This window comes from Phyllopteryx taeniolatus, chromosome 20, assembly GCF_024500385.1.
Source record: "Phyllopteryx taeniolatus isolate TA_2022b chromosome 20, UOR_Ptae_1.2, whole genome shotgun sequence".
NCBI lineage: Eukaryota > Metazoa > Chordata > Actinopteri > Syngnathiformes > Syngnathidae > Phyllopteryx > Phyllopteryx taeniolatus.
This window is the reverse complement of record NC_084521.1, coordinates 5,527,010-5,543,558: the sequence shown is the minus strand read 5'-3', so window position 1 is coordinate 5,543,558 and position 16,549 is coordinate 5,527,010. Positions and strand designations below refer to the sequence as shown.

At 39.0% G+C, this 16,549-nt stretch overlaps 1 protein-coding gene across 13 annotated transcripts in view; it reads right to left on the bottom strand.

Moving 5' to 3' along the window:
* Nucleotides 1-16,549, bottom strand: part of atp8a2 (ATPase phospholipid transporting 8A2) — a 53,162-nt gene that overhangs the window by 14,999 nt on the left and 21,614 nt on the right. For all 13 annotated transcript variants that reach the window (XR_009786018.1, XM_061759074.1, XM_061759076.1 and 10 more), the window contains 10 exons: nt 15,951-16,139; nt 15,829-15,878; nt 15,685-15,754; nt 14,755-14,839; nt 14,543-14,682; nt 12,971-13,109; nt 12,820-12,884; nt 4,395-4,567; nt 3,148-3,331; nt 1,421-1,531 (listed from right to left, as the gene is read on the bottom strand). Coding sequence is in view for 12 of the 13 variants with exons in the window: in XM_061759074.1 (XP_061615058.1) it covers nt 1,421-1,531; nt 3,148-3,331; nt 4,395-4,567; nt 12,820-12,884; nt 12,971-13,109; nt 14,543-14,682; nt 14,755-14,839; nt 15,685-15,754; nt 15,829-15,878; nt 15,951-16,139 (1,206 nt within the window). In the remaining variant the exon portion in view is untranslated. The remainder of the gene's footprint in view (nt 1-1,420; nt 1,532-3,147; nt 3,332-4,394; nt 4,568-12,819; nt 12,885-12,970; nt 13,110-14,542; nt 14,683-14,754; nt 14,840-15,684; nt 15,755-15,828; nt 15,879-15,950; nt 16,140-16,549) is intronic.

Genomic DNA, 16,549 nt, shown 5'->3' with positions numbered 1-16,549 from the left:
GGAGATAATAAACTCACATACACACACGCAGGCAACACAGTAGACTGCCATGAGGAACTGCACCTGCTGGCATCCTTAATGTCAGAGGGACAGAGGGGGTTTAGGAAGGGGGTCGAGGGGCACAGCTGACAGCCCCCACCCCTCTCATAACAGACAGGCAAGGGCAGCTGACCTCAAACAGCACACAAACACGCACGCACGCACAGACACACAGTTAATAGCATCAAACAGGGGTCAGAAACTCTTTTGCTTCCAAGGGCCGTACAGCATTTACGATTATCTAAAGAAAACCCGAAAATATTAGAAGAGAAATACTCAAAATACAGTATTAGAAAAAAAAATACAAAAATATTCGGAAAAACTATCCACAGGTGTAAGAACAAATGTCAGAAAAAAAAGTCAAAGAAAAATCTCAAGTATTACAAAAAAAATTGAAATTTATGGAAATGTTCAAATACTACAAAAATACCCCAAACAAAAAATGTTTGACTAGAATGGGGGGGTTCAAGACGATTACAAAAATGAGACCAATTTTTTAACGTTTTGAAAAAATTGTATGCAAACATTTTCAAATTTTTTTCCAATTATGTATATTTGGAATATTTGTGTCTGTCTTTTTATCATATTTGTGCAGTTTTTCCCTAATATTTTGCCATTTAATACTCAATTTGTGGGAGAAAAAAAAATTAGATGACAAATTCACAAATATTAGGTAAAACATCAAATTGTTAGACCAAAAAACAAAGACATGCAAAAAAAATACACAAGTCAAAATTTTTAACTATATTAGATAAAAATATTAGCAGAAAATACAAGTACTTGCAGTTGAGTACTCGTCTATATAGAGTACCAATACTTGATAATGCAGCTGCGATTAAAATGTGTTTTAATTCAATCAAATATTGTTTGAAAACACAAAACGACTAAAAGTGTTTTAATCACTGCTTAGCTTAAGTATCTCTACACGGCTGTCATGGCCCTACCCAAACGTTCTGTGTCAGGCTGGTATAGCGGTATCGGTGTCATAGTATTAGAGCATTTTTACAAGTACAGACGTACAGTATGGGAGTATGCCTAGCTAAAAGTCACTCTTTTTTGTAGCTCTAAAACGGGAATTTGTGCCCAAAAAAGGGCCACGCGCGCACACACACACACACACACACGCACGCACGCACGCACGCAGACACACACACACGCACGCACGCACACACTCACTCACTCACACAATTGATTGTAACCCCTCGGAGCCAAGGTTTCAACAGCGCCTATCTAAACATTTTGCCTGTGCATCGGAGACAGAAAGCAGACACCACAAGGGCACCTCGTCCATCACTGTCAGTCGTGTCCGGCAACAGCTGCAAAACGTCTCTGTTAATGCAACTGTCTGTCGCCGCGTGTGTGTGTGCGTGCGTGCGGGTACCTCGATGATGTAGAGCACCACGTTCTTGTAGAAACAGTAGAGGATGCACTTAGTGACGCGGTTGTAGCTCCACGCGCCGTGCACTAGCAGCAGCTTCTCCAGGTACGAGAACTGTCAATCACACACACATACACACAAATATACACACTCTCCCAGTTGTAGTTTACTGTCGAACTAAACTTAATAAATAAAGAAAATTACGCCTTGTGTGCTTTAAAACAACAACATAACTTTGCCTCAGGAAAGTTTGCTCGTTTAATGTTAACACACAATGCAAAATGCCTTTGACAGTTTAATGAAAACTTACATCGATGATGTGGTAGTTATAACCCGTTAAGCAACAGATGTTTGAACACAATTGTTGCAGCAACACGTGTAAACAGACAATATAACAATACTCAGAGGCACATATTCTTTATCCTCTGGGAAAAATGACTAATATTACTGCAGCTTACTGAGCAGTTGTGACCGTCACCTCTGTGTAAATATGTATGTATGTAGGCATGCACTGCATGTGTTTTCTTTTTTCACTTAAGCCTTTAATTGTATATAACATGCATAAATGACTGAGTCAGTGAATGTATCTCCTTCAGCACTTTGATAGTTCTTCATGTCTCACACATCTGGACTTGCAAATTAAATTTTAAATTACTTATTTATAAATAATTACCATAAACCGTAGCACTTTAAAATGCTGAAAGCACTTTCCAACTTGCACTTCATAAGTTAGGCGCTTTAGGCCCTTTTTTAATGTGAAAAGTGTGATTTATTGAATAATTTCATGTACTTTTTGATATGTCTTGTTTATGTTTTAAGTCACCAGCCAAGGGACTACGAATGTAAATTAGCTGCATGCTAACTTCGGCACATTTACACAAGTATTCTACTGGTATTGACTAATGTGCATTCTCCCTTTTAAGTAAGTAAGTAAGTAAGTCAATAAATAAATAATATACTGCCCCTGATGGCCAAGGCGCGCACACCAGAAGAAACCGCACAATATCCATTGAATAAAAACATGAAATCATGATGCATAAACTGTGTAAATCTTGACCTTCTATTCAATTATGTTACAACGTGTGTTTTTTTATAATAGCCAACAATAATGCAGAGTGCTATATTTCGTATTTAAAAAAATGTGAAATGTTTGATGAAAATGAAATTTTTTTTCGGTCAGAACGGATTAATGGCGTTTCAATTCATTGCAATTGTAAAAGGTGAATTGGCATACGAGTGTTTAAAGTTACGAGCATGGTTGCGAAACAAATTCAACTTCTTCAGTCAAGGCATAAACGTACATCAAAAAAAAGCGACACAATCTTGATGGCCAGACTATGACCAATACGGAGGGGAAAGTGCAGACGAGCGTGGCGTCGATAGGCAGGCAGATTGTGCGACAGGCCCTGAGGGGCTGAGAGATAAACAACAGTGTAAAATGACGCAGTGTGTGTGTGTGTGTGTGTGTTGGTATCACACTGATAAGATAAACTCTGCAACTCGGGTTCAAATTCCTTTTGTCTTCTATTTTATCTGTTTTGGGGAATTTTAAACCCTGTTGACGATGTCTCATTTCCATCGTCAACAGGGTTCAGATTTATATATATTTTTTACATTTGTCTTAATTTTCATTATATTTTAATAGTAATTTTTGTTAAATAAAAACCACTATCAGATTCATTAATGATAATTATGTTTGGCGCATGTAAGTGAGGAGCAACGCAGCCCACCTGCGCTATGGAGTAGTCCGAGGAGTTGGTGGCCTGCATGCCCTCGTTGCCACTGATGCCCACGCCCACGTGGGCCGTCTGGATCATGCCCACATCGTTGGCGCCGTCGCCGATGGCCAGCGTGATGGCCTTCACGTGCTTCTTCACCATGTCCACGATCTCGGACTTCTGGAGCGGCGATACTCTGCGGCCCGGACACAAAAAAAAGGACTACAGTTTTTTTAAAGGTCAATAAATTCATCACCACACAAATTTGTAAAATGTAAGTGCACCTTACTAAACCCCATGTTGCCATGATGCATCAACTGTTTAATTCTTTACCTTCTATGTGTGTAATTACTGTATGCTTTTATAAAATAAAACATGCTTTTACGATTTCCTTGTCATCGTTGACATCCAGGACTTTGAAAGACTTTCCGGTTAGTGTGTGTGTGTGTGTGTGTGTGTGTGCCTCAGGTGCTACTCCACCCTCTTGACCCGTATGTATGACTGATCCAGTGTCTACAACCGGTTCTGTCTGCTCACAGACAAAGACAAGACTCCATTATGAGATGCTTCCCTTGAGGGGTACTCTGAGAGCAGCAAGGTCATAGGGGATTTGCAAAACAAAACTTCCCTTTGAGATCAATTCGAATTGGAAATAAAAATATAACCCACATTAAAATATATGGCAGCAAACCAGCTAGCGTGAAAACCAAACGTATTGGTCTACATCTTCACCAGTTGACACAAAACTTGGTGGACATGTCTACCATGACAGAACGCACAAAAAAGTCTTAAAGACCCATGCCCAAAATTGAACAGGAAGTCAGCCATTTTGGTGTGAACCAGCTATTTTGGAAGGAGAGATGAAAGGAGGGATGGAGGACAGACAAAAGGAAGCTCGAGGTTTTTTTTGCAAGGCATTGGAGAGCGAGAGTCCGGATACGGCCTGGAAATGCAATGAGCCAATTACTTCCCTCCTGCCTGCACACACACACACACACGCATACACACACACACACACACACACACAAACACACACACACACACTTAAAAGACGTGGAGTGGAAACAAGCATTACAGCTGCTTTGTTGAGTGGAAACTTAATGGGGGAAAAAAAGGGAAAAGAAAGTAAACATTCTGTATGGAAGACATCAAAAGCGTGTCACATAAACATGTGTAATGTAAACAATCCTGCCTGGGCCAACACAAACCCCAGGCACCCCCTAAAAATAAGGGGATAACGTTCTCCAAATGTGACCCACCGGCAGCAGATGACTGCCTTGCACGACAGGGCCAGGTCCAGGAAGGCCTGCCGCAGCTCGAAGGACAGCGCATACTTGAGGGTCTGGCCGTCGATGATCAGCGCCAGTTCGTTCTCCTTCCGCAGGGAGTCGCCCAGGGACGAGCAGTGGGCGGTCAGGGTGGAGCGGGTCACCTGCAAAAAGAGACGCATAAGACTTGGATTCTAGCAAAACATCTCCACAACACATCACCATCTCCAGACAAAGGAGAAGCTTCAGTGACAGGCTGAGGAAATCATTCCTCCCCGAAGCCATGCGGCTTTTTAATTCCAGGTATCGGGTACTCGTGAAGGCTGCCGATAGCAGCCACAGATGCTTATGCCAAAAAAAAGATTAAAAAAGAAAAAGTGATATCGAGTAAGTCCTCCTAGTCAGTACTTGGCCCAACACTGCTGCGGTATCAGCAAATCATCATGCATGTGAGAAAGAAAGAAAGGTCTTTGTTCACAATTGTCTGTCATTGTGTTTTTTTAAATTTCACGTATCAAAAGTACAAGTTGTATTGGTACTCTGTATCGGTATCTGTGAGTACTCAAAAGTGACTACTCGTACTAGTATCGAAAAACAAAGTGGTATTGAAATTCCCACCAAAAATCAACATTTTCATCTGTTTTTATTTAGTAACTACTAAAATCAAATATAATTTATTTTAAAAAAGCATCAATTGAAGTTTTCTTTTCAATTGTTAGAATTAATATACATTTTAAGTAAAACTGCAACCAAAATTAATTATTCAAATTGTATTCAATTGAATTTTTACATTTATTAAAATTACAGTTTTACAAAAAAAAAAAAATCAACCAAAATGTATTTTTTGTTGTTAATTTATTACAAATGAACAAATCAGACCACAGACCAACTTTTTGTGAACATACAACTTTGATTTGGATCTGCGGTGACTTGGGCATCATGTATTTTTGATTTGTTTTTTTTGTTTTGTTTTGTTTTTTTAAACATTTTTTTTGTCTTGAGTTGCACGCAAACATTTGCGATACGAGCGCGAGCTGGTGACAACAAACTTCACAACAAGCAGCAGTTTGGCCGATAGTGAACAAGTCCTCAAAAAGACTTCATGCCCAGTTGAAGTTTACTGTCAAACTGAACATAAAACAAAGATAATTACACATTGCGTATTTAACCAAATTACAGGTCCGCTAGCTTGACGCTAACACACAATGCAAAACACCATAGATAGGCTTACAAAACTAGTATCAATCTTGGAGTACTAAACCTTTAAACGACTTATATTTCAAGACAAATGGTCACATAACATGCAGACAGAGCATTCAACAATAGCCACAGGCATATATTCTTTATCCTCCTGCGAAAAACAAAAAATATTCTATAGCTTACAATAATATTAAATATACTTTTTAGGAAGGAAATCTCTGTCTTGTTTTTTATGAATACTCAGGCCTACCACACTACTGTATTTTAATGTTGGTCATGATGGTGGTACTTGGAGAGCTCAGTATTTCTTTCAGGTGGCAAAAAGTATGAGAACCACAGCACTAAACAATAAAGAGCGCAGGTATAAAGTTGCAAATGACTGTAGTCCATGACGTCAGCGCAATGAGATCCACTGAGTGGTGACGGGTCAAACAAATTATCGACGAGGGAAAACGGGGTACGTTTCATAGAAGCACACAAGGTGACACACAGGATATCCGAAAATACGACATCAAATGTCTTTAACAGGCAAAACTGTGAGAACACGAGAAATTGGAGCCACTTTGCCATTTAAGCTTTTAACGAGAGTGCAAAACATCCCCTAATGGGCTCCTTATTCAGGTTATGGGGCTATTAAATGGCTCCTATAGGGCGTGCTGGTTGCCTGGCGACTAAAGACTTTGGAGAAAAACCTTTTTAATTTTAAAAAACTGAATTAATCAACTATTCTTTTAAATTGTATGAAGTTTTTATTTTTTATTTTTTATTTTTTTTAAATACAACAAAAACTTTAAATGACACTAAAATTTATTTTTTTATCTAATTTTAAATAAAACTTACCAAAAAAATTGAACATTTAAATTCATTGATATTTACGTTTTAAAAATATTTTCATTTAAAATTTAATTAAAATGTATTTATAATGTCATTCATCAAACTGTATTAAAAATGGAAAATTCTTAATTACAAAAAGTATATTTAATAAAATAAACAAATAACAACATTTACATTTATTAAACTTTATTTTTTATTTTTTATTACAATTAGAATTATCTATTATCTTAAGAAGTATCTGAAATTGGATTTAGTCAAATAGTTTTAAATGATTATAAAAAGACAAATTTGTTCCACAATGTATTCAAATCGGATTTAAAAAGTACAATAACAATTACGACGGGGGTGGTTAATCACCAGCGAAATCTCCCACTTCTGTGAGTGTTAAGAAAGCACACGATGTAAGGTTTGGAATACGGATGATCCAAACTCCATCATACCGTACTCAATTTTAGGACCATCGAACCGGAGAGACCTGAAAAGACGCCCCACAACACAATTTTGTGAACAATGCGGCCTTTCTTTCTTTGCCTTCCCAAACAGTCGCACACATCTGTCCCTCCTCCTCCTCCTGCTCCTCCCAAATATTCCCTCCTCATGTTTTCTCAGCCCGGGGCTGTGTGTTTTTCTTTGTATGCCAGAATTCCTGTTTGCATTCACCTTTACGCACCCCTCCCCAAAAACACAAACATAATGAAGGGATTAACAGGAGATTACAGGTTGTCACAGTTCTCTAACTGAAAAGTGTCAACATGTGTGTGCTCAGAAACACACGTGTTCACGTGTCCGTGTGAGTGCGGGACATACATGAGGGAGAGATGAATCGTGCGCTTCCACCTGGTCGCACGAGAATGAACACAGAGAGCCTCAGCCAAAGCAGCAAAACTCAGAATAATGATAATCATTTGCGAAATGAATACCTCTCGCAGAGTGTCGATCAAAATGATTACCTTTAAACTTAAGCTTTCAGCACATAAAATGCAAACATAAGTGGGGATAACAAGATGGATAAATCTTGAGGATTCACAAGGTAACATGGGTAAAAACACAGGAGGGCTAAAAGGACTTTAAGGGAGCCATTTCACTGGGAAAAATGCAATAAAATGAACATAAAATTAAAGTTAAAATGTAAAATTATAAATAGATTAAAATAGAAAAATGCAATCTAATTAAATAATCAAACTTTTAATTTTAAAATGAAATTAAATATGAAATATAGACATTTTTAAATCATGAAATTAAAATGAACAATGAAAAACCTAAATATAATTAAACTCAAATATAAAATAACAATAGTGTTATGTTAAACTAATTGTCTATTTAAAACATTCTAGTATTAATTTATATATAAAAATATCCCATCCTAAAATGATGCATCCTTCTAAAAATGTTGATGTGAAAATAATACACATCTTTAATTATTTTTTAACAAAACTAAAAAGAACTTAACTGAAGTAAATAATGCAATATAAATATTGTATAATATAAATAATTCTAATTATAGTAAAAAATGCAATCTACATATAAATAACTCAAATTAGTTTATAATTCTAACATAAAAATAAAAAATATGAAAATAAAATAATCTAATTTAGATTTAAGAAATAGAAAAAATGTCTTAAAACATTTTCTAATTCATTTAAACAATCCAATAGAAGTAAATAATGCATAAATATTAATATAAATATAAAAATGCATTTAATCTAAAACAAATGTATCAAAAAATTAAATGAACATTTACAAAACACAATCTAAATACAAATAATTACAAACACTAAACCTAAAATTTCAATAAATTAAAATATAAAAGGCAATCATTTAACATAAATATAAATAGTTGCAAAAATGTTTTAATGAAATAAAAAATATATTATACAATGACAAAAAATTGCAGTCTAAAATGTTTAATTGAAAATAAACATGTAACATCCTAGGAAAATTCCTTCAACTTTATAATGTAACATCATAATTGTGACTTGTTTTTATTAATCTGAAAAACAACAAAAATGTTTTCTTCTCATGCCAACAGGCAGCCTCTTACTCATCCAAAACTCACGTTGGCACAAAACGTAGCAAACCACAAAAAAGTCTGCGTCGCATTCTCGTCACGCTTTCTCGAATGGATCAAAGGCGAGAGATGGGGAAAAATACTCAACTAAGTACCTTTCTCACGCTAAATTAACGCTTATTTTTAGACGCCTCTCCACTGAGGGAAAAAGCTGCCTTACTCATTTGATTGCGCCTTTTTCCCTCCTTTTTTTAATCCTCCAAACTAAATATTGACTTATCGCATGCATCTGAGCTTGAAGAGGCTGGAAAAACATACACACACGCACACACACACACACACAGTCTGCACAAAACTTTATCTGGAATATATTTGGATGCCTAAATAGCCCAGACATGGAGGCGGGTTGCGTACAATTTGGAGACCAACCAAGATTCTGTGCAAGAATATGCCTCAAAAGTCACACAAACAACATCATCACGTGAGACTTCAGCAAATCACCCGAGACTTCAACTCAAGAAGCATATCAAAGGATTAAAACCAAAAGTGTGTTTTAACTTTGTTGTGTGTGTTGTGAAGCCAATCTCAATACTTACATCGATAATGACTTCAACATGACCAATATCATAAAAATACTGAATTGAAAAACCAAAATGGCTCCTATTCGACCTCCCCAAAAAGCATATGTACAAGTATAGTAAACCGGTATCGGTGTCGGAGTACGAGTATGGGTACAGACGGTATCGGCACCGATACAAACAGTCAATAAAAACGTAATTTGACAGATACGATACCATGCAAGAGATCACCAATATATACTGATAAAAACTTAAGTCAACCCAGAGGTTTCTGACAATAAATGTCAAATTTTGAAAACAATCTTTTCCCATAACACACACACAAACACGTCTAATAATGCCAAAGGTGATGAATGCCCAGGAAATACATCAAAAGAGGCCGATATTTGTTCGTACAGTATGTGTAGAGTGTAAGTAACTGTGCGTGTAAAAATGATTAATGGCCAGTACTGCGTGTCTTTGAAAAGGATTGTGGGAAAGCTAGAAGGAGTGTGCACTCATGCGTTCATCGGGAATGCCAAATAAGACGTTACCCACGCACACCCACAGCATTTGACAGTGCGTGTATGTGTGTGTGCGCGCACGTGTGTGGCATCTAGGGTGGTGGAGGAGGGGGACAGATGGCATTAGTCATGTTACCCCAGCAGGCATTGCTCACATGGAGGCGCACTAAAAGGAAAGCCCCCACCCCCACACCCCTCAACACTGCTGGCCCCCCAAAAATGAACCAATCTTAAGTGCCTGTTCCCACTTTCCCCGCACACACAGGCATATTACACATAAACAGAGCGCAGACTGTGCCGTTGCTTCCTGTGCAAAGACAAGGCGTTGACAGATGTGGACTCGGTGGTGTGAAGGACACATGGAGCGAAGGAATCCGTTGCTAAGATTGGCATTCATACAGATAACCACAGTAAAAGAATGAAAATGATGTTGTAAAAGTATTGGGAGATTATACAGGAAGTGGAAAAACAGAATATAGACATTGCTGTTGGGGTCCCTAATACCAGTATTCCTACCAACTTGAACATGACTGATACATAATACCAAGTAAGAAAGACTTCTATCGCCAAAGTCATTACGAACACCGATGTGGGCTTTATGACTGATATAATACCAACTAGTGAGGGTGGGATTAATGATACCAATATTGATACAAATCGTCTTCCCCACTTAGTTCGGTTTGGTATAGGCAGAGACCCTTCCAGACTTCAACCCTCCCTATTTATCCGGGGGCTTGGGACCGGCACTGATGGTATCACCTATACCAATACGATATCAAGTAAGAGAGACTGGGATCACTGATACTGAATACTACTATTCCAGGGCTTTTGGAGAATACTACCTCGTTTTAGACAATAGTTCCCATGGTTCTAGTAAAGTTCTAAAGTTCCTGGGTAAAGTCAGGAACCAGTGGAGGTCACACATGAGGTGTAAATGATGATAAGATGTTTCGACTAACACTTCCAAGACTGAAGTTATTTTAAGTGAGAGTAAGTGTCGCACACACACTGGAGGCAACTTACACATGCAAGAGAAACCTTAGTCAGGGATAACTCAACACTTTTTTTTTTGTAGTCAGTGTTGACTTGAGTCTGCAAACACAGTTATCCAAACTCTATTAAGGATAATCCACTCAAGACTAACAACACTAATTCAATTGGTGATTCCACAGCTAAATATGACTAACACCCAGATGCATTTTTTTTTTCCAATTTAAAAGTTCTATTCAATTCTAGTTCAACTGTTCTAGTTCAATCTAGCTGAAATTGGCCCGTTTTTAGGGGCCGGCCCTGTCTTATGCAAGTGAGCGACTGTATACTGCTGGGCCACTGGCGAGTCCGGCAATCGAGAAAAATAAAGACAACAGAATTTTCACTCGTGGAAGCAGCACTTCATATCCTACATTGTGTGTATGTGGCACATAGACATCACCAAACACAAATATCCTCCTTCCCCTCCACCATCACCGTGTCAACAACTTCATCAATCATCAGATGCTAACACTGTTAGCAAACACTAATCTGTGCAATGGACAAAACTAAATGCAGCTCTGCTTACCCTATGGTTTTGAAATGATAGCTGGGGCATCGCACACGTGCGGGATGTGGGTGTTTTGCTGACAGCGTAGTTGCTTGAAAGTGGATCTTCACCCAACCTAGCCGATCTCCTCATGGGCAGAGATGCAAATTATGCAAATTAGCCCTACTGTTACATCACAATCCGACAAAATACAGAAGGGCTCGGTCACAGACAACTTTTCAGAAATAGTCTGCTAACAAAAGATGCTTGTATTTTTTATTTCACACTTGATGGGTGGGCAGGCCCTCCAAAGAGCCAACTATTAGTCTACGTGCCATTTAAAGTCAATTTTCCAAAAAAGCCCACCAAGGTTTTTCAACCAGTAGGTTCCAAAGGCGTTGAGTCACCTTTGTTGGATTTTTATTAGCTAAATATTAGGTTGTCAGGCAAGACGCTGGCAGCGCACGCGGCAATCAGTCATATGTGTAACAACCGTGATGAAGTGAAAAAGTAAATGTAAATAGAAAAGGTCTTGATGTACAGTTTAGCACATTTGGACAATAAACACGGCCTCGCACGCTTTTCGGCACCAAGCTTTTATATTTTATTGGTCTCCACGTGGTCTCAAAGACTAACTCTGTGCTTGTGTGTGTGCGTGTGTGTGTGCGTGCGTGAGACAGACACATGACAGGAATCAAATCAAAACACTTAGGGCAAAGCGGTCACACATGATGGTGTCTGAGCGTAAAGACACGAATCTAATTAGACAAACAAGACGGCGGACAAAATTAGACCTTGCAGATTGCAGATATGGACGATATGGGAAGACATTATGACCCGAACGATACCAAGTAAAAAGATAGGCTGGCAGTACCAATACCAAAATTAGTAAAAAGTAAATTTGAGGCTGGTATTGCCAACCTCAATTATGATACATATAAACAATAATAACTGTAATATGGCCGATACAATACCAAATTAAGAGCAGCTGGTATGGAAGAACCCCCCCAAAAGATAGAGACCAACTTGAATATGATTGATACAGTACCAAGGAAAATAGGCTTTCATCACCATACTGATAACTGATATCAACTTTAACATGACTGATTCAGATTCATCAATAGAATTTAATTAGACTACTACGATATAAAGGAGGAGGCTGGTATCACCCATATCAATATGATATCAATGACCAATACAAACCTCAATATTACTAGTACTAATAAATGATACCTACTGTAATATGGAAGACACTAATATGCAATAGAAACCTGAATGTGACAAATACAATACCAAAAGTCTCATACCAATATAATACTCCAAACTGATACAAACTTTAATATGGCTGGTATCATTCATATAAATACTGATATTGATACTGCTATCGATAACCAATATCAACATTAATGCGACTGATAGGACACCAAGTAAAGTAAGTGTCTCCAGGCATAACATATACATAAAAATCAATTCTCAAAATGTTGGTATCCAAGTATCAATAGTCCAGTATCATTCCACCCATAACTAGCAACAGAACAGCAAGTGACGGTTAAAAGCCTGTTAGGCTTGTGTGTGCGTGAAAGTGTGATGGAGGCGGACAAAGCTCTGTCTCCAGAAACCCAGGGGACACCGGAGACTTTAATTACCTGTGAGCACACAAAGATCCCCACCCACCCGCCCGTATGCTGGGTAGGACCGCGCCCCGGTTCCTATGGCAACCGCCAAGCGTACACAACGAGAGTAGCAAAGAGAGGAAGGGCAAGGTTGTACTCACATCCAGGGAGTCCTCATTGACGATGATAAGGGACATGCCGTGTGTCACCAGTCGGCACGAGTAGCCTGAGGACCACACGGGTTGGCGGGGGGTCAAATTAAAAAAGACGTTCACTCAAAATCGAAAAACACTCGCAATGCTCTCCTCTTACCGATGTTGATGGCCGTCTCCTGCTTGTCCCCGGTCAGGACCCAGATCTTGATGTCGGCCCGCATCAGCGTAGCGATGGTCTCGGGGACGCCAGTCTGGAGGCGGTCCTCTATGGCTGTGGCGCCCAGCAGCAGCAGGTTCTGTTGGGTTGGGGGGAGAAAAAAAACATCATTAGAGAAGATACTGGATTCTTATACTTGGTACGCTATTTCTTAAATCAAGGTTGGAATCGCTTATCTATATAAGTCTTGCTAACGGAGATATGTGGCTCCTTTTTATTTACTAGCGATTTTTGAAAATGGCGATACCAGCCTCACTTACTTGGTATCGTATAGTTCAAATTAAAGTTGGTATCATGTATCTGTTCTGATATTTGTATCGGTAAAACAGGCCTTTTACTCTGGGTTATCAATATCAGCATTTGTATCTGCGACACTAGCATTTTATTGGCATTCCATCGGCCGAATTTGAGCCAATACAAATATTGCCAACAACCAGTACAAAGTAATGAGTCGATGCTCTGCAGCGGTGGCATCCAGCAGCAATAGGTTCTGTTAGGTTGTGGAAAAGAACGACTGACGATTTCATTGATTTTTTTTTTTTTTTTAGAATTTGCCTTCTTCGTTACAATACAGGGGCAAAAGTATCTGGACGCTTACTCTTGTCATTGCTTCCTGCAGGCTGCAGGTACTCATGTCCGTCCAGTGCGAATCTCTAATTACAAATTGAGCAGGACAGCTTGTGTGTGTGTGAGGGCTCCCATTACACCAAGAACATCATTCACTTCCAATTATGACGACGAGAGCCATTGCGGCGAGGTCCAAAGCGGCTCTTTTGGACTCCTCGTGACTTGGATGTCAGGAATCCACCCGCTGCCATCCCCGCGACCCCTACCCCTCCCTTCCCCTTCACTTTAATTTGCTCAGCAATTAAACACACATGTACGCTTATTAGACACACTCAGATGCGCACACAAACACTCCCCGCACGGTACACACTACTGTGTTGTTGACCGCACTTTTATGGAGGGGGGCTCTTGGCAGGTTGGCATGTGAGCTAATTAGCCTTGTGGTCTCCTTCTCCTACTGCTTCCTCTTTTTACCCCCCACACTCCTCCTCCTCACTCCCTCCTTTTCACACCTCCAAATCCTCTTGGCACCTATGGAGCTTGAGAGCTAAAAACACAAGTCAGCCATTCCTGTACATTATAACTACAGCAACTGCGCCACCTGCTGGTAGTCTGGAAACCACTTTGAAAGTAACTAACTTACAGTGAATCACATTTATAAAAGACACATCTACCTCTCATTCACTAAATATGACCATAAGGTGATATCAATACTTATATTCAGAACATTCACAATAGCTGATGTTAAGTAAGCAAAGCTACCAATACTGATAGCAGAAACCATTATCAGGTTACAAAAAATATTGATACAATACAATACTGATATAAATAAGTGACACATTAATGTGACCAATACAATACCAAGCAAGCTAGGTTGGTATCTTCAATACCGGTACTTATATCGTCAACCAATACCAAATGAGAGACTAGGGAACTTCTCCGGACCTTTTCCAGTAGTTCGTAGCACTCCTCCAGTTTCTGCGCTCTGTCTTTGAGCACGGTGCTGACGCGGTTGTATTCCTTCAGCCACTCCTGGTAGGCGTCCTCCCGTAGGTCCACGTAGGCGAAACACAAAGTCCTCAGGCCTGCATGGATGGAAGCGGCTCAGGAGATGCAGGGAACAAAAAGAATCTACCGCCTCTACTTGCTTTGCTTACCTTCCGTGGCAAACTGCTCCAGGTGAGCGATGGTCAACTCTTTGTACTGGGAGTCCTCAGTCAGACGTTCAAAGATCACATTATCCTGAGAAAAAATAAATAAATAAACTTAACTGCGACAATATGAAGTGATGGTGGTATCACCAATAACAATATTGATAACGAACACCAACTTTAACATGATTGTACAATACAAAGTACTAAGGCTGGTATCGCCACCACCAATACTGATATCAATAAAGATACCAAGTAAAAGTGAGGCAATTATCACAGATGCCAAGAATGATATCAATAACTGATACCAAGTAAAAGTGAGGCAGGGTATCACCAACACTAATACCGAAATCAAGAACAAATACCAACTTTAACACGACAATTTTAAGACTGATATCTAGTTAAGACCAACTGAGTCAAGGATGGTATCGCTGAGACCAGTAATGATATCAATAAACTGCACCAAGAAAACGAGAGGTTGTTATCGTGATACTAATAATGACATAGATAACCAATAGCAACTTTAACACCACAGTTACTATATCAAGTGAGGTTAGTATTACCAAAACAAATGCTGATATCCATAATCGAAATCAACCAAAAGAATAGCTAGTATCACTAATGCTACAGATTACATATAGCAACTGAAACACCAACGCTATGATACCAAGTGAGACTGGTATTACCGATACTAGTACTGATGTTGTTAACCCACACCAACATACTGTAAATACGACTGATCTGATACCAACTGAGGCTGCTATTCCCGATACCAATATTATCGATAACAATACCAAAAAGTAAAAGTGATGCTTGTATCACCCAGACCAGTACTGAGATTGATAACCAACATTAACAAGACTGGTATCACCATACCAATGGTGATATGGCGAAAAGAGAATAATTAGAGCTGCAACTAATGAGAATAGAACATACCGCTCCTTTGCAATAGAGCCTGAGCCTCCCGTTGGGGGTCCTCACCACTGCGGACATGCGCTTGCGATTACTGAAAAAGAAAGATTAAGGTTCACTGCAATCTGTTTTCCTTTTCCCATAAGAATTCCTAAACACAAGGAATACCTGGAGAACTCCAACACATTAAGCAGCTGGTAACTCATCTCCTTCCCTCTCTGGAACACAACAACAACAACGTCAACGCCTCTGTAGTTAATTAATCGATAGGGTTCAAGTTTGAGACTTACGGCCTCGATGATGACCGAATCCGGCGTCCGGGCGGTGAAGATGAAGCCGAGACCCTTGGCCCCCTTGACCAGAGCGCCCTCATCAGGTGAGGAGGCCTGGTAGATAATCTGGTTGTTGTCGCGCTCGGGCACCACCGTGTGGCACACGGCCATCATGGTCAAGAACTCGCAGATCTGAGGGCATGTCGGCTGCACACATGGCGGACACGAAAGTGTGTAGTAAGGTGCAATTGTTGAGAAAATAGTGTAATAATGGAATATTAGCAAATGTTGCCATGGCATACTTTTAAAATTCAAGTAAACTATTGTAAACCGCCCATAACATTAACAGTAAATAAAATTTAACAAAATTATTAATTAAAAAAGCCAAAAAGATTGCAGTTAGTACACTATGCAAAATATTTGTAAAATAATTTTATTTGTTATGGGAAACAATGTAAGGCAAATAAGGTCCACAGTGCAAAGGTTTTATTAAATTAAACTCCCTATAACATTATTTGCAATGGAGAAAAGCACAAATCAAATTAAATACAAATGCCTAAATATTATTTGCATGTTGGAAATAATGTAATTAACAAATACACAGTAAAAAGTTTTTT